Here is a 24234-nt window from a genome sequence, read left to right on the forward strand (position 1 = left end):
CCAGATTCTTAGCAAACTTTCCATACACCGCTCAATAATTCTCATGAACCCTGATAAATATAAATAAGTAAATCTTGATACACTAATGGTTTTCTGAATAAATTATAAATTCCTTGGCTTGGCATTTAAGGGCCCTAGTGAATTGGTCTTGAGCTACTTACCATTCTTACTTCTCATTTTTCCTTTCCATACTCCCTATATTTAAGCCATGCTGACTTCAAATTTGCTTCTTTAGGGTCCATGCCTTTTTAGGATTCCTGCCTTTAGCCCTTCACTTAGAAATCCTTGTCTTCACCATCTGTATACACGGTGGGGCAAAAGTAGATTTATAGTTATGAGTACACAAAACACAGAGTTCATTCTTGTATTATTATTTATTAACTATTTTATTATTTTCCATACAAACAACTGAAAACATACTTCTGCCTCACCCTGTGTACAAGTCCTAATGAGTGAACTTGATTTCCCTTTGCCTCCCTTCCTCCCACTCCTTTGTCAGGTCTTTTCTAACTTGCAAAGCCCCATGCTTTTGTCATCACCACTGTCTTGGTGAGTGGCTTAAAGAGGGATTAATACACTGTCTTTTGGAAAGTCTACAAGCAGGAAAGGGCTTGTAGGGGTCATGAGAGTTCCTGCAGTGTGGAAAGTTTTCTCATGGGTTCAGGAATACATGAGAGCTCAAATATCTGTAGTATGCCATTGATTGATTAATTGATTGATTGATTGATTTGCAGGGAGAAACATCAATGTGCAAGAGATACATCAGTTGGTTATCTCCCATTGATTGCCTCTTGCATATCCCCAACCGGGGACCTGGTGTACAACTCAGGCACGTACCCTGACTGAGAATTGAACCTGCAACTTTTCAGTTCACATACTGGCTCTCAGTCCACTGAGCCACACCAGCCAGGGCCTGTAGTATGCCATTTAAAACAAAACAAGCTTCACATCTTGCTGTGTTGCTTAATGAGCCACTCAGTAGCCATCTTTATGTAATAAAACACCAAATACCTGTTGGGCTTTATATAATAAATGCCCAACAGGTACAGACTAATACTGTAGAGTTTCCACTTGCCACTAAATAAGTGCTTGTAAAGTCTAGAGATCCTAAAATGAAAGGCATTTTGTAGATTTAAAATGGACAAGATCCAACCAGTCTTCTGTATCTTCCTCTAGTCAGTGCTAATCCTACTGGGCAGGGCGGGGGAGGCATTATAGAATCTGAGGAAATGTGGTTCAGGGGTCTCCAAATTGTCCTGAGGGTCTAGTCTTTTAAGGCTGAAGCAGACAAAGGCAAAATGCTGTGTCCAAAACTTGGAGCTGTGTTAGGGTGTGAAAAAACTCTACCCGGCTGTCTTTAACTAGGGAGATAGCAGAAAGGGCTCAGATTGTTCTTTCTTCTAAGTTCACTAAAGGAAAGTCGGGCACCAAAATCTGTTCTTAGGAATTTCTAAATGAGTAGAGAATACTTTGAACTCTGTAATCAACTAACTGGAAACTAATTTGAAATTTGGCTTCAGCATCTATATTTGTGGTTGCAGGAGTGGAAGAAGCATCCAAAGTGGTTCTCTGGAGCTCCCTGTACTTCTCAAAGTTTACACACAGCATGTGAAATGAACAGATGCTTGTTGTTGTTGTTGTTGTTGTTGTTGTTGTTGCTATCAGGGTAACAAGAGGCTGAAAGCTGCATCTCAGGTATTTATTTCAGTCACTGTGATGGCTATTGGCAGAGTTACACATACCAAAACTAAGGAGGAACTCATGAACAGATAAAAAATAAGACACAGAGGAAAGAAACATTGTGCTTCCTCCCTTGATTTTTTTTTTTTTTTCCTAAACACGTACTGATGATAAAGTAGGAGCCAGGCAATCTTTGGCTTCTTTTTGGGAGGTGGATAGGGCATTGGGCAGCTTTCTGTAATCCTTTCTATAAGGTTGTGTTTGCACTCTGGGGAGGTTTTTCTGAAATACTGCCCTAACACTTTAGTCAGAGAACATGTGACTTCAGTTGAAAAGTAATTTGAATCCAAGCTTCATATTTGCTAACATGCTCCATTTATTTATTTATATTATGATCTGGAACATAGGTGAGAGTGATGAGAATTGGGTAGATAGGTGTGGGGAGGGAAAGACCAGAAAAGACTGAATTGATTGGCACCTGACATGGTGAGGAAACAGGAAAGGAATTTCTGCCTGAGAAGTTTGTGATTCCACATCAAGATCATTCTTTATAATAGAATAACCACCCACCCTTTAGTCCAGAGCCAGGATTCCTCAGATTCTTCTAACCAGAGGGGCCCTGGCACACTAACAGTGTTATGATATCTGAATTCTTTAGTGAATGTATTTGGCCAGAGAGATTTGCTAGTGAAATTGATCTTGCCTTCTCTGGGTTTTTCCAGTTATACTGAATAATTAAAAGAAATTAAAACCTGGATTTCCTGAAATGTTAACTATCAGATCTGTTGATCAAGCCCTAGGAACCCAGTGTGTCAGAGTTAGAAGGGACTTTAAAATTTATTATAGACAAACTTATAGAGGATTTGTCAATCTGTTTCCTCAAATCTCTGCCAAGTGATGGCTTGAATTTTTTGATGGCTTGAATTTCTGCTCAAACACCGCCAGAGTTAGGAATGTCATCACTTTAAGGGACACCCTGTTTTATTAAATAGCTGTGAGAAAGCTCTTTGTTGTTTGAAATCTGCCTTTGGATCTTCATGTGTCAGTTTAAGGAGACATCCAGAACAAGCTTCCTTTTCTCCCACATCCCAGTCTTTCAGATACTTCTTGTTGACCATACTGCCTGGAACCTTCTCTAGGTCAAGCAGTTTTGGTTCTTTCTGCTGTTTGTTCCTCAGAAGACAGGGTTTTTAATGTCTTGCAGTATAGGACCAGGAGGACTCAAGATTTGGGGGCAGCTTCTTAAAAGCTTTATAACTAAAGAATATTAAAGTTAGAAAGGCAGTCAAAACACAATCTAGTCTGCACCTCCCTATTTCAGTTTACAGATGGGGAGAAAGTCTTTCAGATTTGAGTGGGCTGACTCGACCAGCAGCCTCTTTTGAAGTGAGAAATAAAGTGTAAAGTAGTTTGCTGTTGAAAGGTCTTTTAGTTGTTTTATTCTGAGCACAGGCTTCAGCCCACACACCTCAGTGTTGCCAAGGACCTCTCTGGCTCCCTAAGTAAGCCTAAGGCTCAGCTTCAGCTCAGGGCTTCACTGCCAGATCGCCATATACCAAATATTGGCTTCACTTAGTGTTTGCATAAAGGATAGAGATAACCTTCCCATAAGTTTGACTGACTATATTGACCACATGGTCCAACAAAGATTCAGAAATTTTAATATTTTTTTTCCCTTCAGAAAGTGACCATCACAAATGGAGCTACATTTCCCCTTCAAAAATGTAGCTGTCTCTGGTGGACAGTTTCCTGGGTTTCCCTTTGTACTTTCTTTGTTTAACAGTCACCAGGTGACTTAGCTTTTCTGAAAGCCAAAAAGCTGTGGACGGAATTGTGAGCCACCTTTCTATATAGCATTTTCCATCTTGAAGCTTGAAATACAGACCCATGCTTTTCAGCTGGCCCCAAGGAGGCTCGGGTTTCCTTGGGTGTGTGCAATAAGAGAGCCCAGGTGTCTGGACGTGGGGCAGTGCTGCTGGCATCTCCACTGCCCCACTCCCTCAATCCCCATTCTTGAGTCATTGACACAACTAGGTCTGTGGGCAGAGAAAGCCTGGTTGGAAAAGGGACCAAGACCTGATGTAAATGAGAAGGGGGAGAGAGATGGTGTCCAGAGTTTATCCAATAACTTGTTCTCTGACCGTGACCGAATTCCTTCGAACACCTGGAAAGTGCCGGGTTTAAGGCTGGAGTGTTCTTGGGCCTGGCAGGGGCGCGCCAAAGGTGACATTGGCGGGACTCTAAGCGCCTTTGGCGGCAGAGCTGGAGACGATAGCGAGGCAGGCGGCCCGCAGCAGCCGGCGCGACCCTGCAGGCAGATGGAGCCCCGAGTGGCCCTTGCCAAAGACTCCAGGCTGGGGGAAGCGGAGGCGCCCCTTCTGGATTAGCTCGCCCTTGGGCTGGGCTCGGAGCCCGGCCCGGAGGGACGCGACTGGGGCGGAAGGGGGCCGGGCCGGGGGGAGAGGGCGGGGCTTTTCTTTGTCAGGGGATTTGCGCGGTACGGCGTTCACTAGTGCGGTGCGGCTCCCCTCCCCTCGCCCACTCGGGGGCGGGGCTCTCCCTCCAGCTCAGGGGCACGCGGGGCGTGGGCTTGCTGAGCCGAGCGCCTGGTGCCGGGGCTCCCTCGCTCCGAACCGCGCAGAAGCCCCTCCTTCGGTGCCTCGGCCTCCAATCCTCTCCTTCGCCCCCTCCCTCTCGACTCGGGTCGCTCCTTTTCCCTGCCCCCGCCACAGCTCCGCCTCTGCCCTCCTCCCCTGGGCGCTCCGCGTTGCGCTCCCCGGCTTCCAGGGGGGCTACCCGGGCGGGGCTGCGCGGCGCGGCGCGGCGGCACGGGAAGGGGGAGGAGAGCCGCCCGCCAGCCCAGCACTTCCAGCAGCGGCGGGCGAGCGGCGCGAGGGAGGAGGGCTCGCCCCCGCCCGGCCCGAGCGGAGCCTTTTGTTCCCAGCCAGAAGTTTGCATGCCGGGACCGTGACAGCTGCGGGCGGGGAGGACGGCAGGGCCGCGGGCAGCGGCGGTAGAGAATAGAGGCGGCTGCTTGACATGCAGCCCACCGCGCGGCGGCTCAGGCCAGGGACCGGCGACAGCGGGGGAGGCAGCACCCACAGCACGCGGGACGCAGCTACCCGAGGGACAAACTAACTTCCTGAGCGCGGGACCGGAGGCCGGCGCAGCCCGGAGCCACCTGCCAGCCTGCGGTGAGGCAACCCTGGCCCTCGGGGCGCGCGGCATGGCGCGGGGGAGTGGGCAGCACTGAGCGAGCCCTTCTGACAGACCCTTGGCGGTGGCGGCTGCAGCCTGCCGGCCTCTCAAAGGCCCAGCGCCGGGCTCCACTCGCCTTGTTTTGTGGCCACAGCGGAGGGCTGTTCTGGGAGCCACAACAATGCCATGATGTTTTGGAGACAGGAAGCCCCAAACTGGCCCCGAATGAAGGACTTCCTGTGTTTAAAGTTGCAGGAATATCCGCCGACCAGCCCAGTTCAAATGCAAACACCCGAACTAGGGAGGACGAATGGCTAATTCAGACCAGCTGGACTCTGCAAGGGTGGAACTGAGGATAAAACGAGAGGAATTCTTAGGAGCTTAGGCCTTACATGAAGACTGGAGAGGCTGTGCCATTGTTAAAGGACACAGTTGGTAGAAATCCTCTGCTTCCAACTCTGCTTAGATGAAAAGTGAGTGAAACTAGGTGTTTAGTAAGACTTGTCAATATCAGATTTTTTTAATTGACTAAGTTAAAAAGAGCAGTGCTCTTTTAAAAAAAAGAAGCCATGCAAGGAATTATTTTGTCTGTTGATTAAATTATACCACTTACCTGCAACTATGAGGCTGCTAGCCTGGGAGGAAAAAGCTGTTCATCTTAGAGCTTTTCTTAAAATGGTTTCAAAGTGGGACTTCCAGGCCTTTTTGGAGGGCAAATCCAGTTGGTGGTTTGAGATTATGAACATGTAAAGGGATTTTTAATTTACGCAGAATGCAGTTTTGGAGAACACATGAAAAACTTTTCAAAGGTTGATCGTTCATTTTGATTGAAAAAGTATGGGTAAGCCACTCAGCAGGCCAGACTGTTTAAGGCAGAACCCCACCTGCCTGGGGAAAGGAGAGGAAGAGGATGGCTATATAGAGGATTGTTATGTTCCACAGCGGTCTATATATGATACAATGAGGATAAATGAACAAATTGACCAGGGATCAAAGCTTAATCAGACTTCTAAAAGCACCATGGAAAAGATGGAAGGAAGTACTATATCAAGCAATGGGACACTGGGAGCAGCATCTAATGTTTTTGAGTCTAGAGCACCAGAAGGCAAAAAGCTAGATGAGAGGATAATATTTGATGCACTGAAGCTAAGCAGTGATGTGCAGAAGTCAGCACCTGTGCCGCCCAGAAGGCGACCAAATGCAGAACGCAAAGACAATGTTAACAGGAGATCGTGGAAGTCCTTCATGCCACCCAATTTCCCAGAATTTGCAGAAAGGATGGAAGCTTCTCTCAGTGAGGTTTCAGAAGCTGGTGCTTCAAATCCTTCCTTGCAAGAGAAGAAGGAATCTAGTTCTGCATTAACAGAAAGTTCTGGTCATTTGGACCACAGGGAACCTCAATCAGAGTCAGTAACTCTGGAACATATGTCCAAGTCTGTAGGTATTCCAGAAGTGCAGGACGTGAAAAACTTAAGTGGAAACTGCCAAGACTTCAGATTTCAGCAGCACAGGGAGAGCTCTCCCCATGAATTCAAGCCTCTAGAATCAGAAGCTGCAGCAGCAAGTGGTAACACAGATGTAATGCAGGAACACCGATTCTCAAGTGCAACCTGGCCCAGAGCCATGAAATGTTTGGCTAAGGGAGGCTTCAGTGAGAAGCACCACCCCCTTGGAGACACAGCCTGCACTGTGGAAATGCCACCTCTCTCCCCTTGTCTGAGTGAAGAGCTGTTGGATCCAGAATTACATGTTCTCATAACCCCCAGCCTGAGAGAGAAAACGGAGTCTGAACTAAAGTTTGAGGAGGATGAGCGATGGATTATGATGGAGGCTGAGGAGGAGTGGGAGGAAGAAAAACTGTCAGAGAGAGAAAAGACTTTTCTAATGGCAGATGAGAAAAAGACCAGCCTGGCAGATATTTTTGAAGAAGGAGACCAGGCAAACACTGTAGCAGTGGTAGAGGATGGATCCGATTGCTCAGCTGCTTTCTTGAAGACTTTTGACCACCTTGCTCTTGGTCAGATTTGTTGCTCTGATGACCTACAGCCAGCTGAAAACCATTTGGCTTCAGTTTTCCAGGATACACCTCTTGATTACAGCTGTAGTCTCACAGGTGAGATTGCTGTAGGTGAGCTGAAAAACACAACTTCCCAGAAGCTACAGGGTCTTGTATCTGATTTAGAATACACTGTTGGTCCTGTTAATTCAGAGCAGCTCTCTGACACAGATTCAGTGCAGATGTTTCTAGAACTTGAAAAAGAATGTTTATACGGAGTATCTTCTCTAGTTGAGCTGGAGAACCAAGTTTCCTCTGAAGGGCTGGCCCCATCCCAAAATACAGAAAATTCACTTGTAATTAGTCATTTTCCAGGGGCTGCCTTAGAAAAGGAACATGTAGGCATTTCAAATGTAAAGATGAAAGACGATGGTGCTGGATTGAATTGTAAATATTTTAATGCCCTGGATTCTTCTCAGGTGCCTAATACTATGGAACTTATTCCCCACTCTGATATCATGAGGGATATCACTGTTAGTGAGAAGGAGTGTGAAAAAGTGCCTTTAAGCCCCAAGACTGCAGGGGAATTTAAGTTTAGACACCCCCCTGATCTGAAGTCACCGGGAAAGCTAGACCCAGGAGGATTGCACAACTCTGATTGCAGTGCTTCTCCTGAAGAAAACTTATCAGCATATGAAGTTGAGCTGGCCAAAGAAAATGGCAGTTTGTCCCAGGTAGATTGCAGTCAAATTGAGGGGGATGTTGAGGAGTGTGTTGAGAGGGTTCCCCTCAGTTCTGCTTTTAACTATGAACTAACAGACATTACCTCAGGACCTGAAGTAGAGGTGTTACTGTACGGTTCACATTTACTAACAGATGAGATTCATTTGGAAAGGGAGAAAGGAACTATTAATCAAAAAAATAGTCTGACTTCGTTGGGAAATGTGGACCCTTGTAACTTGTCCATGGAGAAAGTTTATGGTGAGGCACAAGAGCTGGGTTATGATGCCCAGCTTTTGGAGGACCAAGCCCCAGCTCATTTTCATAGAGACTTGCCAGAGTCAGAGTTTCTGAGTCTGCACCTGCTGGATGGAGGACAGAGACATAGCAGTGATGGAGAGGGAACTGTGAATGAGATAAAGCCAAAACTGAATGTGGCATCACTGAGTGGAAGGGAGACAGAAATGAGAGATTCAGAATCATTGCTAGATACCTTCCTGGGGGAACAAGTTACCAAGGCTAGTAATACTGAACCAGTTTTGGAGGAATGGATACCCATCCCAGAGACACCTGTTCCAACTGCTCCAGTGCCCGCTATAGAAGATGCCCTAGATGCTGCAGTGCCCACCCCAGAGGGAACTGCTATAGCTGCTGTCACAGTGGCCTTTCCAGAGGGGAATGTGCCAATTGCTTCTGTGGCCACCATGGAAGCACATGTCCCAGCTGTTACAGTGCCTGCTTCTGAGGGGACTGCTCCAGCTGCTCCAGTGCCCACCACAGGGGAGGAGATCCCAGAGGGCTCTGTCACCCCAGCTGTTGCAATACCCACTCCAGAGAAGCCTGATACTTCAACTGTTAGAGCACCCACCCCAGAAGAGCCTGTAGCCCCAACTGCTGCAATGCCCATCTCAGAGGAACCTACATCCCCAGCTGATAGAGTGCCCACCCCAGAGGAGCCTACCACTCCAGCTGCTGCAGTGCTCACCCTGGAGGAGCCTGCAGCCCCAGCTGATAGAGTGCCCACCCCAGAGGAACCTGCAGCCCCAACTGCTGCAGTGCCCACCTCAGAGCGACCTGCAGCCCCAACTGCTGCAGTGCCCACCTCAGAGCGACCTGCAGCCCCAACTGCTGCAGTGCCCACCTCAGAGCGACCTGCAGCCCCAACTGCTGCAGTGCCCACCTCAGAGCGACCTGCAGCCCCAACTGCTGCAATGCCCACCTCAGAGGAACCTGCAGCCCCAGCTACTGCATTGCCCATCCCAGAGGAACCTGCAGCCCCAGCTACTGCATTGCCCATCCCAGAGGAACCTGCAGTCCCAGCAGCTGCAATGCCCGCCTCAGAGGAAACTGCAGCCCCAGCTGCTGCAATGCACACCTCAGAGGAACCTGCATCCCCAGATGATAAAGTGCCCGCCCCTGAGGAGCCCCTCACTCCAATTGCTGCAGTGCCTGCTGTGGAGGAAGTGTTCCCCGCTGGTGTGCCCTTCCTGGGAGATGCTGTCCACACTGATTCAGTGCCTATCTCAGGAGAAGGAACTCCTGTGCTAGAGGAGTCTTCCTCCACTGTAGTGTGGATCAAGGAGGACCTTGATCCTCCAGCATTTGGAATAAAAGAGGTGACTGGTGCAGTGCTGCATGGGAAAGTGCCTCTGGCTGCAACTGATGGATTAAATTCAAATGAGGTAATTGTTGCTCATTTTGTTGGGGAAGGATCTAGAAAGTAAAGTGATTTGCAGTTCTCTGACTTCCTTGTGATTAGAAAGAGCACAGATAGTCCTTTCTTTGGTTCCCTTTGTGGCTCCTGGGCTTTTCTGGTGTTTTTATGGAGTTTATGGAGGAACATATGTCTTATTTCCATCTGGCAAAACTTCGTATTTCATATTCCATTTTTTTATTCAGAGATAACAAAAGCCTAAGGAAGACAGGGATGTGCACAGTTGTTGGTTTACATTTTGAAAAAGATTATAAGCAGAAATGGGTGATTCTGTTTTTGAAATTAGAATAAGGGTGTTCTTTGCTAAATCTAGGGACTGCTAATTGATCAGTAATGTCAGCAGTGACATACACAGTACAGTCTAGGCTTTTGAATGAGACCTGAGGTACTTACTAACCACTCTGGGAAAATTAGGTAGATGTTCTGAGTCTCCAGTTTTGTCTTTTGTTAAGGCACAATCCTGGGAGGTTTGTGAGGATAAAAATGCAATAACCCATCAAGTGTGTAAGATCTCAATCACTGTCAGTATCCTCCCCCTTTCCCTTTCAGACAGATATGTTGGTTAGTTGAAAGAATTCACCAGAACATATTGGGTTAAAGCAATATACAGATGTGTGAATTATAGCTTTTTAATACAGAAAGCTGTTTATTAAAGCCAGAACAAGGTAATGTTTTTGAAGAAGAGAGGTATTTCATCCATCTTGTCAAACTTTGTGTCCTGAAGCAAGTCACTTTTCTTTCCTACACCTCTTGTTTCTTAATCTTTAAAATAAGGGAGTTGGGCTAAATGTTCTCCTGGGTGTCCTTTATCTCCAAGACTCTGAAGTTCCATTAGACAACAGACTGTGTTGAGCTGTTGGGAACAATGTTGAGCACTCCTAGTCAAAGGTATTTGAGATCAGCAAATTTTACAGTTCACTGTCCCTGTGTCAGTTAGTTAGTGGTAAGCAGTGGAGTGAAGGAATTAGAAAATTAATCTAATTCCGTCAGGTATTACTGATTGAGGAGGTGGTTTTGGTTTTACACCATCCTCAGGACCCAAAACAGTACCTTCCTTGTAGTAAGCATTCACTGTTGACCGACTGACTGGATAAGTAGTAATCTCCTGGATATCCATGGATACTTCAAGAAAATTGGGTCCTGCCCTGGCCGGGTAGCTCAGTTAGAACATCATCCTGATACGCCAAGGTTGCAGATTTGTTCCCTGGTCAGGGTACAAACAAGAATCACCAGTGAATACATAAATAACTGGAACAAGTTAATGTGGTTTTTTTTCCTCTTTCTAAAGTCAATATTTAAAAAAAGAAAGATGGGTTCTCTTATCTACCCCATTACAGAGCTTTTCAGGACAGCCTTAGCTGACTAGAGTACCATTTAAACATGAACCTACCAGCAACAAAAAATCATTTTCATGGTGGGTCATAAGGCACCAATTTTGCCACAGATCCTCATAAGTGGTGGTAGTGCTGACTTGGACTTCAGAAATTTTGTAATGTAGCATCCCATCAAATTAGAATGAATCACCTTCCAGATTGATGGATTTGATATAATTTTCTGATTTTTAGTGAATTTGGGATTAACACCAAGGTTCCAGTAACCTGTCCAAAGTCACTGGCATTATTGGTTATACAGAATATTTTTAGTATAAAGCCTACAGCAACAATTGATGAAATACAGAAATTAAATTTATAAGGACCCAATCAAATCTGCATAAAGGAAAAATATTCAGGGAAATCCTTAGTATCAGTCTTGGGAATCTCTGTTTCCTCATCTACAGAATGAGTAGCTGGAGCTAGGTAATTTCTAAGGACCCTTCGAGTTACAGTAGGTAGTCATTTTATGATACATTGCCTGTTATAAATGACAGGAAAAGGAAATAGTAGCCTCTGCTGCAAGGTAGTTCATCATCTTTGAAGTACGTTTACTTTGTAGAATATCTGGAAACAAGATGCCTACATCTGTGTATAAAAGAAGAACTTAATCTATAGCCATAACCAGGATTGTTAACCAAAAAGAATGTGGAGAGGCTATTTTGAAAATATTTATTGCAACAAAACACACATCATTAATGAGGTAACAAGAGTATAGAAATTCTGCTGAATCGATGAAAAAAAATATTTCTAAGATGAGAAATGTATGGATTTTATATCTTCCAAAAGGGTTTCTAGGAGCAATTGAACCTGTCATTTTTATACATAAACACTTAGAACTCGACAAGTGGTTATATCCAGAATGATTTAGAGGGACTGCTTTAGAGCCTCTGTGTGTATACATATATAAAAATGTACACATGTATACATGGTTTAAATAGAGACAAGCTTTCTAATAACAATGAGAGTTTCATAGAAGAAGCAGAATGTCAGGATTTGTTTGCTATCTCTATAATGGGATCTAGGCCCACTGAGAGCAATCTGTGATTATTTAAATGCTTTTCTCATTTGCAGACTTCTTATTCTAATTTCCAATCACTGAGGAAGAAAAAAACCTTTGTATAAAATAGGGGTTCTATAAAATTAAAATTTGCCCCAAAAGTCTTCAAGTAAAAATCGGAGAGTCCCCATAATCTCAGTTCAGTGTTTGAATGTTTAGCTGATCAACAGAACTTGCACGGATTTGTTTGCTTTTCCTGACCATTTCTATACAGTGATTCATTTATTCAGTTGATAAATATTTATTGCATACCTACTCTGTTCCAGGTACTGGGGATCCTGCAGTGAATAGAACTGACATGGTCCCTGCCTTTGTGGAACTTATACTACAATGGGGGAGGCAGACAGTAAGCAAAAATGATACAAATACATAGTTACAAATTGTGGCACATGCTTTGAATAAAATATAAAGACTATCATAAGAAATAAGAGGAGTATTTAATTTCAACTGTGGTGTCAGGGAAAGTTTTTAAAACTGAAATCTGGAGGATAAACAGTAGTTACTTAGGCAAAGAGTCAGAGGGGAGTGCATTCTAGACAAAGGAAATGGAAGCTGGGAGAAACTTGGCATGTTAGAACTAAAAGGCCAAGTGGCTAGACCACAGTGAACATGGGTTCTGGGAGAGTGCCTTGAAGTGAATCTAGAGAGGTTGGCAGGGGCCACATGATGCAGGGGCTGAGAAAGACATCCACAGAAGCATCTGTACCTTTAAAAAAAAAAAGCTATAAGAGGCTATTGGAACATTTTAAGTAGGTGAGTGAAATTATTGCATTTACTTTTTTTTTTCCACCACCATAATCAAATTTATTACTCCAGTGGCACTAAAACTACTGGAAGTACTCATGATGACATTGGACAAGATTCCCTGCTGTCTAGCTTCTGTCCAAACAAGAATGTCTGCCTGTTGTTTCTTCCCACCTTTTGGGGAGTGGAATCCACTATAGGCCATTTATCCAAATAAACCTCTCAATGCGTGTCTTTTCTTTTTTCTTCTTTTGGCCATTTGAGTTTCCCTCAGAAATAGGAGGGGGAAAAATAAATATTGGGTGTCCCATCCCACCTCCCCCACCAGCCAAGCAAGTCCCTGCAGCCAAGGCATTTCTGTTGACTCCAAAATCTTCAAATGTAGAAAGAAACGGCATCAGGTGTTCATATTGAGTGAAGGTGGCACAGAGTGGCCCCAGAACCTGCCAGGCAGGCAGCCTTCTGTCTGGAGAGTCTTGAGGTGTTGGAGAATGAGGGCTTGTTTTGGTTGATCATGAGCCAGTGTAGGGTGGCACCTGGGTGGCAGGCTGCAAGGAGGGCAACCTACAATTTGTCCAGGAAGTTGTCCAGGGCCGGCATGCCTTCCTTCAGGCCTTTGTACTTCGTGTGTCGGCCACCATCTGTCTGGGGCACTAGTGTTGTGGAAGGGGTCTCCGGGCAGGATCTGCCAGTGGTCAGACTGCACTACAGCAAGGCCTGGCTGCCTTTGTTGGACCTCAGGTCAGAGGTGAAGCCATAGAACTCACTAACACGCAAGAAAGCCTTTACCACAAACCTGGGGGTGCTGGGCACCTGGTACCCCTTGAAGGCATGGTCCTGCTTTCTGTTCAGAACACCATAGATACCACCAACCACTTGCTCTGGACACTGGATTTCCACAAGGTGGATGGGCTACATGAGCTCATTTACATTTTTTAAAGATTATTCTCGGCTTCCCATGACCAGTGTGGCCCAGTAGGTTGAGCCTTTGATTCCTGGTCAGGGCGCCATGACTGGGTTGTGGTTTTGGTCCTCAGTTGGGACATGTACAAGAGGCAACTAATTGATGTTTCTCTCTCACACCAGTGTTTCCCTCCCTCCCTCCCTCCCTCCTCCCATTCTCTAAAAATAAATAAATAAAAATCTTTCCCAAATAAAGATTGCTCTCAGCTTGAAGATAGAGAAAACCGGTCCACACTAATAGTAAACATTCTCAGAATTATTTGGGGTTTATAAATCTCAGATTTCTTTTGTCTTATATTTTATTAGTTTGTATTATAGATTATTGGCATAAATACAGAAAACACTGACTGGTTTGCACTTTTTTAAAAAAATCACACTAGCTGCAGTGTGTAGAATGGATTTAGGAGATCAGGGACAGAGTAGAGAGACGTGCTGGGCAGCTGCCGTTATCCAGGTTGCTTGGGCTATAGAAATGTAACTAGATTTGAAGACAGTTGGATAGATTTAAGATATATTTTGGAGGTAGAAGTAACAAGACCCAAGGAGACATCAGGGATAGCTTCTAGATTCTGGTTTATACAACTGACTGGATGGGGACAGTAGTAAATCATTGATTTAGGGAAGAACAGATTTGGGGGGAGAGGAAAGTAGGAGGTACTCTTCAGTTTTAGAATGGTTAGATTCAAAATGCCTGTGATTCATTGTATGGCAATATTGAGAAGTAGTTGGATCTACAGTTTTAAAGTCATAAGTGTTTATCATGGTTAATATTTAAAGTCATCGGAATGAATAGAATTGCCTAGAAGAGTATAGAATGATAAGAGGCCCAGGATACTAATATTTGGAGGTCTGGAAGAGCATAAAGGAAGTCAAAAAAGATAGGATGAAAACTGAAAGAATGTGGTATTACAAAAGATAAAAGTATTTTAAGACATTCTTTGGGAAATTTTCTGTTTTATGTCCCTGTTGTGTCTTACATCCTTGCAATAATTTTTACTAGCGTTTGCTCTGGGAAATGTCTACCAGCCCTGGTTAGTTAATAATATGGCACAGTCCAATTGAAACACTAAGGAGTAGGAATTTTAATGCCTTAAAGCACTGGGTTGGCAAAACAGCTTTATTTGGGAGTTGAGGGAATGAAGCAATTGTTTTCAAATTTACTTTCTTTAACATTCTGTTCACTTGTGTTCAAAGTAAATATTTAGATAGTGTTTACTTAGAGGTGCTTCTATATCTTTAACCTTACGAAAAAAAATGAGAAAAATACCCATACCATGTCGACACAATCCATAGAGACAAGGTGGGAAACAAAGGAAGAAATCTAATGCTTCTATAGAAAATGTTCATGAAGTAAGTTCAGATTTTAAAAAAAGAATTAGCTCTCAGAGAGATTGAGATATTTAAATACTTTTTGGTGCTGTTTAAATTGCTATCCAACAGAATTTCTTGCCAAGGTGAATATGTACTCTATCTTTGCTTAGTAGGCGCTAGCCACATGTAGCTGTTGACCACATGAAATGTAGCTAGTGTGACTGAGGAACTGAATTTTTAGTTAATTGAAATAGCCACATGGAGTTGCTGGCTACCATATTAGCACAGAAAGAATGTAAATGTCATTCATAGTGTGAGACAAGATTTGATTATGGGTAAAGTGGCGGGGGGGGGCTCTTGCACTTATGTATCTTCCCTCTATACCTTTGTCTTTCTGCTTTCTTTGCTTTTCCAACCACTGCCACCATTGTATTGTACCCAGGTAACTTAAAACATGGGAGTTGTGTTTTCTGGGGATTTTTCCCCCTCTGCTTTGATTTTTCTTCAGTGAAAACATCTTCAATACAAAATGGAATCATAGCACTTGCTTTTTCTGGGAACCATGTTGTTGTGGGGAAATAGTCATTTTTAGCTTAACTGCCTTGTTATGTTGCCTAACAAAATATGGTATAATCAAATTACAGTATAAAATGAAGCCCACTGGTAATTACCTTTGTAACCTTCCCTTTTTTTGTATTCCCCGGGGGTTTTCCTCCCTGGTGACTCATTTATCCAACTTTCTAGAATCAGTTTCCTAATTCTAGTGTGATCTGTGGTCTCCTATAGACCAAAATTAGTCATACCCAAACTTTAAACATTTTTTTACATTTATTTTTGTCCTCTTCTATTTTTCGTCATTTTTCTGTCATAATTGACTCACCTGCCTCACTGAAACTGAAGGAACTTTTTATGGAAGAAAAAAGAATGAAAAAAATGGCCAGATTAGTGTAATACGGCTGATTTTTATCCTCTGATGATTAAGGAATCTGATATTAGGGATAAATATTTATTTTACTCTTTTTCTTAGAAAAATAGAAGTCTCTCCTTGTTTCCTTTAAAATCTCTAAGTCATAATGGAGCTTAACTGCAGTAGAAACAGGCGTATTACTTGTTACACTTGTTCACATTGTTTTAAAGTTCTGTTGTCTTGCGGTGAACATGGATATACAGTTTCAGAGTTATGTGTCTGAAGTAGTTAAGGACATTTCCCAGTGTTATTGGCCCATTTCCCTTTGTAATCAGAGAATACTGCTTCAAGATTATTGTGTGTGGTCTGTGGCCCTGGAAAAGAATGGAGTTAAATGGCCACAGGGGGATTAAGCTATGAGCTTGGCATTTTTCATACTGTTAATATGTTTTGGCTAATTGAGTTATTAGTCCTAGTCAGAGAAGAGCATTGCCTACATCACTGGTCACTTAAAGCTATTCCCCAAGGTATTTTTCATCTTAACTAGTAGTCATTTGGTATCATTCTTCCCTTTTTGGATTGATACAAATATATCACATTTACTTCTGTGATACCTCAAGGCTGATGCTTCTCTCTGTAGATTTTTGCATTAAAAATTAGCAAACAAATCTTTTTAAAAAACAGTGAGTCATTGATCAGGTTTAAGACCTAGGTAGTGCCATAAGTCTCTGTAATTACTTGTCCACTGGAGGCTGTTGAGATATGAAACCACATTTCCTTGATAGTTTCTTGTACAAATGGCTTGTTTTCACTTTTTATTCCTGCCCTCTTTGTTAAGTCATAAATCTCCCAAGAATAACCTGTCACTGTGCAGTATAGAAGATCTGATTGCCTTTAGATTAAATCTTCTTTGGCTTACAATTATCTAGATGTTTCAGAAAGAACAGGTGGATCCTCTTCAGATGAAATTACAGCAGGTGAATGGACTTGGCCAGGGGTTGATTCAGAGTGCTGGAAAAAACTGTGATGTGCAGGGTTTGGAACATGACATGGAAGAGATCAATGCTCGATGGAACACACTGAATAAAAAGGTAAATGGCGGGGGGTTGCGGTGCAGGGGATAACAAGCATACTGGGAATGGAAGACAAAGGGAAGAGACATCTAAATCTAAGGTTTTCCTGAATGTAAATGAAAATTTAGCAGTTGCAATCTGTAGTTACAGAAAGGGGTCAGTAGTAATTGAAAAAGCTCTTTCCTTATAATGAGCCTCCGTGTCTGTGATACAGGTTGCACAAAGAATTGCACAACTACAGGAGGCTTTGTTGCATTGTGGGAAGTTTCAAGATGCCTTAGAGCCGTTGCTTAGCTGGTTGGCAGACACTGAAGAGCTCATAGCCAATCAGAAACCTCCATCTGCTGAGTATAAAGTGGTGAAAGCACAGATCCAAGAACAGAAGGTAAGTGAGAATGTTGGGACAGTGAACTGTAACAGCCTTAGGGAGCGGCAGACAACACATTTGCTTATAGTTTAAGGAGCATGTTCAGGAATTTTACTAGAATCCTCACATACTTTGTATGATCCTGAAAAGACATATAGAAATTTATTTTTATCATCTTACTTTAATGTACTAGCTTACTGTGGCACAAATTAAACTGGACAGTTTTACTTGTTGATGTATTTTATTTCAGTGTTTCAGTCACAGCTTTACTTAAAAGGTTTTTGGTGTTTTCATAGTCAGCAGTATTCTAAATAATGTATACATCAGGTACACAGTTCTATCCAAGTACGGGTTTTTTGGCTTTTCATTTCAGTGCATTTTTCTCCTGGTCCAAAATAAATTATCTGTTAATCATGCAATAGCAATCACTTCTCCATTTAAAAACAAGTGTATGGCCCTGACTGGTGTGGCTCAGTTGGTTGGGCATCATACTGCAAAACGAAAGTTGCCAGTTCCACTCCTGGTCAGGGCACATGCCACACCAGTCCCCAGTTGGGGCACATACAAGAGGCCACAGATAAAGAGGCAACCAGTCAACGTTTCTCCCCCTTTTTTTCTCCCTCCCTTCCCCTCTCTCTAAAAACAAATAAATAAAATCTTTAAAAAAAAAAAAACAACCCAAAAGTATATGAAATATTTTTTGGGTGAAGGAACTATGCTGTATATCTTACGTTTCTGCCTCAAGGTGGGAAAAAAACTTCTGTTACTCAGTTAGACTTAGGATTTGGTAGGATGGAGATTTGGGATTTGGGGGGATTTTTTTTTTAATCCTTATTTCAAATTTTAAAGTGACCCCATGTTACCACTTTTCATTCTCTTTCAACATGTGTGCAATAGTTGCTCCAGCGACTCCTAGATGATCGGAAGGCCACGGTAGACATGCTTCAAGCAGAAGGAGGCAGAATAGCCCAGTCAGCTGAGCTGGCTGATAGAGAGAAAATCACTGGACAGTTGGAGAGTCTGGAAAGTAGATGGACTGGACTACTCAGCAAGGCAGCAGCCAGGTAAGGCCCAAGGGGTTTTGAGAATGGGTCAGAGAAGGTTTGTTGTGTCCTGTTTTTGACCTGCTTTCCCTGAGGTGCTCTAAAAACTCCTGGATGCTTTGTACAGTGCTTTGGAGGGTGTTTAATGGTTTTTATCTTGAAGAGGGATACATTCTTAGAGATGATCCTCATAATCAGAATAGCTCCCCAGAAATGATCCTCAGCTCCTCCATAAATTTCTGAGAACTGGAAAATTCAATGCTCTGTGTTATTCTGCTGCAAAATACTTGTGGTTCCAAACGACAAGACACAGACTCCTACAATCCAGCCAGTTATTTTTCTGAGTGTTTGAAACAGACATTTTTCCCTTCATATTTATAAATAATGTTTTTGATACTTGGGATTGAAAGTTATACTTCATTTCTGTCCTTATTCTAATATTAGGTATTTTTGCATCAAGGAGCTAGTCTCTGGTTCTGTTACATGTTTCTGCATTCCAGAAATACACAAACTTTATTTTCTTCAATAGATGGCCAAGAGACAAGTGGTATACTTCTCTCTTCCAAGGCAGTGCTTTCTTTTTCCATATCTATGTTACCCCAACACCACTTGAGCTTAATAAGTCACACGGATATCTTTACTTTTAGCCTACATTGTCCCCAGTTTTAATAATAAATGCTAGCTCATCAGAAATCAGTATGAGAGTAGTAGAGTTGATCATTTATTAGGTAGCCAGTGGCAGTCTTCAGATAACTTCCTCTTTAGTCTCTTTACTTCCACTTGCTCATGGCTTACGTATTTCTTATCTGAGTTGCAAAGTTCAACCTATTTTTCACTGCTTTTCTTCTCTCTCTGTCCATTTCCAATAATATTGCCATTAACCTTCTAATTACCTAGGCTTAAAACCTCAGTGCCATTGTTACCCTTCCCTCCCACCCCAACTTTGTGTCTCACATCTACTAGGATGCTAAATTCTATACACTTTACTTTTACAGTGTCTTCCCACTCACATACCTCAGTTCACAACTTAAGAGTTCTCACATGGGCTAGTTCACAGGAGAAAGCTCATCTGAGGTAGCTTTCTAACTAATCACTCATCACTCATCACTCTACTGGCACTTACCCTCGGGCCTTCGCTGCTTTGCATGCTCAAAGACCATTTAATGACTCCCTGTTGCCTATAAATAAAATCTAAGCTATTTAACCACATTCAAAGCTTTCTGCTCTTTGGCCTTAACCTACCTTTCTTAGTTTCCACTATTCTTCTCAGTCCTTATGTTATAAAAGAACATCATTTTTTGTTCTTCAGTATCTTGTGTCAGTTTTCCTAATTCTGTCTTTGCTGGTGGTGTTGCATCGTCCATGAAATACTCTTGACCATCTTCCCTTCTTCTATGAAGCTTATCTTTATTCCCCAAGCATAGAATAACCTCACCTCCCTCCTAACTGCCATAACTCGGTAACAATACCTTGTACTATGGTCATTACTTAATGTAGTACTAATCTCCTAGGTCCATAAGCTCCCTAAAGTCATGATTTGTTTCTAATGTATCTTTTTATGACTTACCTTCTTCTACCCTACCCAGTCCATCCTCCTAGCCTAACACAGTTTCTAGGCCATTATGTTAAAGAAAAATGCCAAGAGCAGCTTCATTTGTTACAGATATTCTGAAGACTTTTGTTTAAATTTTTAATACTGGATTTTTGCTGCCTCTAAATTATTTTAGCTACCGTATTTTGCCACGTATAATGTGCACCCATGTTTTTGTCCCTTTCAGGGAAAAAATCTTCCGTTTTAATTTTTAATTCAATCAACCAAGTATTTATTTATTTATATTTAGATACTTGTTTTTTGTATTATAAAGGAATGTTAGCATTTATTTTTGAACATATTATGGTACAAGAAATTTTATGTAGCAAATAATTACAAAACACAAGAAGAGGTACAAGATATTTCAAGTGCTCAACATGTATAATGCTCATCTTTTTTTTTTTCTCAAAAATTTGGGCAAAATAGTGCATATTTTGCATTATACATGGCAAATACAGTATTCGCTTTGCCTACCCCCAAACCTGTATACAACTGAGTTCTTCAGACTTTCAAATTCCAAAATTGGAGATGAGTCAGAAAAACATAGAAATTAGGGGTGATTTTTTTTTTATGAAATTCTAGTTTAGTATTAAACTTTAAAATAATATGTTTAGGTATATTAATTAAAGATATATTTTGACGCCTGGCTTAATGAAACTAAGGAAGGAAATGCTGTACATTGACACTTAAAGATAGCATCTAAAAATATTTTCCTTTATATTCAAAAATAATTGAATTCCCAGATAACTAAAATGACAAATCTTTATATTTAGATCATTTCTTATTAAAATAAGTGTGTCCAGGCCCTGGCCAGGTAGCCTAGTTGGTTAGAACATTGTCCTGATACACCAAGGTGACGGGTTCCATCTCTGGTCAGGGCACGTGCAAAAAGAAACGAATGCATGCATAAATAAGTAGAACAACAAATCTCTCTCTCCTCTACCTCTACTGTCTCTTTCCTTCCCTCTCTCCCTCCCTTTCTTTTTCTCTAAGAACCAATTTTTTAAAAAGTTTGTCCAGAGGGCCTGGCACAAAGCAGAGCTGTTCAATAAAGGTATGCTGAACTAAAGTGCATTCTATACTCCTGGGCCTTTTCAAATGACCTAGTATATAGTCTGTTCTTAATGATTCAAAGTCATTATCATGACCATTATTATTAATCTGTGTACTAATAGTGTTCTGTGGTGGTTTTTCTTATTAGACTGCCTTCAACATTCAGGGTTCCGCTCTTCTTTGTAATTTGCTGTATTTAATCTATAGGGAACTTGAAATCCAAGCTTAGTGTGGATGTTATATTAAGCCATAAAGTCTATAGTTCTCCTATTTGTGTTGGCAGATTGAGCTCTAGTCTGGGGGCGGGGGGGGGGGGGGGGGTGTTGTTTGTTTTATTTTTTCCTTAAATTTGGATTCAAAGTTATGTTCTGGGGCTTGAAATTACTAGAAGCCTGCCCTGGTTGGTGTGGCTTAGTGGATTGAGTGCCAGCCTGCAAACCAAAGGGTCACCAGTTTGATTCCTGCTCAGGGCACATGCCTGGGTTTTGGGCCAGACCCCCAGTGGGGGAAGCTCAGGAGGCAATCACACATTGATATTTATCTCCTCCTCTTCCTCCCTCCCTTCTCCTCTCTAAAAATAAATAGATAAAATCTTTTTAAAAAAGAAAAAAGGAAGAAATTACTAGAAGCCTTATTGGATTTAGAGAATGGGAAGAGAGTTTTATTTCCTAGTTTGTCAGTTCTTTTCAAATGTTCTCTTCATTTACAACTGAAGGTAGTAGTGACAGAGGGAAAAAAAAATGAGGACTGATGATTTTTCAATACCTTTAAACTTTATTTTGGTCTCATGTTCAGAAGATGCATGAGCTACATTCTGTAGGAGAAAAAGTCTTAGAAGGTCTGATCCTTATCCTCATTGTACTATTTCTTTTGGCCTTTAAGTTCAGTTATCTCTTTTGTAATAGTGGGATAATTATTCTGCCTACACTACGAGGTTATAACAAAATCAAAATAATGTAACGCTCATGAAAACCTCTAAAACAGCAAGGCGTTATATATATGTGTTCTGTTTACTATTGATACTTAAAATGTACCTGGTAAATATTGGTCTTTTGCTGAATATAGTACTGTTAACCATCTTAATGTGACTTTTTGCCTTAACAGCTTGTTCTATATATTTGTGTAGGCAAAAACAGCTGGAAGATATCCTGGTTCTGGCTAAACAATTCCATGAGACAGCTGAGCCTATTTCTGACTTCTTATCTGTCACAGAGAAAAAGCTTGCTAACTCAGAACCTGTTGGCACTCAGACTGCCAAAATACAACAGCAGATCATTCGGCACAAGGTAGGAAGTACTTACGGTAAATGAAAACAAAGAAATGGAATCAGAAATCCTGGGAATTAGAAAACTGCCTGCAACATGCTAAAAGATGTGTTTTGTGGGGTTTTGTAAAGTTTAAAACATGGTCAAATTATTAATTGGATAGTCACATCTTTGATAGATATGGACTAATAGGCTACCATCAGAAAAAAAAATACTCGTGTTATTTTTGCCCTTTAGTAGGTAAACTTTTTGTATTATTATTTAATTTATTACATCACTTGTTATTCATTGTTTCATGTTTACTTTTCATTTATTTTGTTTCTGTTATTCATTGTTTCCATCTGGATTTCCAGGCCCTGGAGGAGGAAATAGAAAGCCATGCAGCAGATGTGCACCAGGCAGTCAAAATTGGGCAGTCCCTCTCCTCCCTGACATGCTCTGCAGAACAGGGTGTGCTCTCAGAAAAGCTAGACTCATTGCAGTCCCGATACAGTGAGATTCAAGACCGGTGCTGTCGGAAAGCAGCCCTGCTTGAACAAGCACTGTTTAATGCTAGACTGTTCGGGGAGGATGAGGTGGAGGTGCTCAACTGGCTGGCTGAGGTTGAGGACAAGCTCAGTTCAGTGTTCGTAAAGGATTACAGACAGGATGTCCTGCAGAAACAGCATGCTGACCACCTGGTATTCATGTTTTCCATTTTTACTGGTTATGTTGCTAGTTATTTTGTAATTTCGATTCATATTTCTCTTCATTTCTTTTTTATTCCTAACATTTCAACTTTATACATAAGTGCATACTTACAGACTTGTTACAAAGAACTAACCTATTTTCTGATAAATCTATGGAAATACTGGTACTTAACAAACTGAATCAAAGATGATCCAGAGTGTAGTCAGAGGCCGTCTCAATTCCAACTCAGGTTTTACATTATTAGGTAATATACCACTCAGTATCCATCTGAACAGAAGCTTTCATAAGACCAGATTACTGAAATAATTTCCAGGGTTTGATCATACAGCTGTAACTTTTAAAATATTTCTAGAATTTATCAAATTCCAGAAATTCTGCATCATCTTAGAATAATTTGTGTTTTCATGTAATCAAATGAAATTCATTAAATTTCATTTTATGCAATTTATTTTGGGATGGTAAAAATAGGCAAAGCAGGGCAGTTTTTGGTAATCTAAATTTGTTCTGCTTCAATGATTTCAGATATTTAGAGTTTTTAACCAGGATTTAAATCTGTTTGTTTCTTTTTGACTTTCTTCTTTTGAAATTTCTGTCTTATTCTTTGTTTTGGACATAGACATTTTTGCTGAAATCTACTCTGCCTTTCTTGGGTTCAGGTTTGGTACCAATAAATTGGTAAAATTGATTTAATCCTAAAACTTCTCATCCAGTACAAAGGAAAGCTTGTCTATGAGTATCTGATTTAATTATTTTGAGTAATTAAAGGTGTAACCAAAGAGATAATGAAGGAATCAAATATCTGATGTTTAAACTAAACTGGTATTCATCTCTCTACTTTAAATTTCACCTCTTACGGGTCTCATTTCTTTTCCTTTGTCATGCCATAGTTTTAGGATTAATGGTATTCTTTTCTTACAGGCTTTAAATGAAGAAATTGTTAATAGAAAGAAGAATGTAGATCAAGCTATTAAAAACGGTCAGGCTCTTCTAAAACAAACCACAGGTACTTTGAAAAGTGCATCTCTTAGCACCACTATACATACACAGACAATCACGTATCCAGGGAAGTAAGCACCCTGTGTTAGCCACTTCTCTTTGGATATAAAAACTTAGTATTCACTGATTATATTACCATGCCTCCCTGTCTCCCCCCATCCCCCACAAACAGCCTAGGTCCTATTTCCTGCTAAACCTTTTGAAAATTGAAAGACTATGTTGTCTCACATCTGGCTACAGATGATGACTCCCCCTGCCCTCCAATATGTTGAATGTCAGCATTCACTGAAAGGGGACATCTAGAAACACCTGTAGTTGAACTCATCTTAATAATCTGAGAAGTGGCTTTTTTTATTGATTAAAAGGTTTATTTCCCTCCTTCCTTAGTGTGGGATGCTAGGTGAAATTACTATCTTAGGGTGAGAGCATCTATAAAATGTAAGCTCTGATTTAAAGAAAGGAGGGTTAAGGGACTACCTCATCCCCAAAAGGG

At 41.8% G+C, this 24234-nt stretch overlaps 1 protein-coding gene across 8 annotated transcripts in view; it reads left to right on the top strand.

Moving 5' to 3' along the window:
* MACF1 (microtubule actin crosslinking factor 1) overlaps positions 1–24234 on the top strand; it is a 314815-nt gene that overhangs the window by 245912 nt on the left and 44669 nt on the right. For 5 of the 8 annotated variants that reach the window (XM_054572012.1, XM_054572013.1, XM_054572015.1 and 2 more), the window contains 6 exons: positions 16593–16754; positions 16951–17121; positions 18001–18167; positions 21917–22076; positions 22409–22735; positions 23664–23748. In XM_054572012.1, the coding sequence (XP_054427987.1) occupies positions 16593–16754; positions 16951–17121; positions 18001–18167; positions 21917–22076; positions 22409–22735; positions 23664–23748 (1072 nt within the window). Of the gene's footprint in view, positions 1–4552; positions 9277–16592; positions 16755–16950; positions 17122–18000; positions 18168–21916; positions 22077–22408; positions 22736–23663; positions 23749–24234 lie in introns of those variants that run through there. The other 3 variants (XM_054572014.1, XM_054572017.1, XM_054572020.1) reach the window with 2 other exon arrangements.

This window comes from Pteronotus mesoamericanus, unplaced genomic scaffold (assembly GCF_021234165.1).
Source record: "Pteronotus mesoamericanus isolate MK-2021 breed Mesoamerican mustached bat unplaced genomic scaffold, CSHL_Meso_final contig_221, whole genome shotgun sequence".
Lineage (NCBI taxonomy): Eukaryota > Metazoa > Chordata > Mammalia > Chiroptera > Mormoopidae > Pteronotus > Pteronotus mesoamericanus.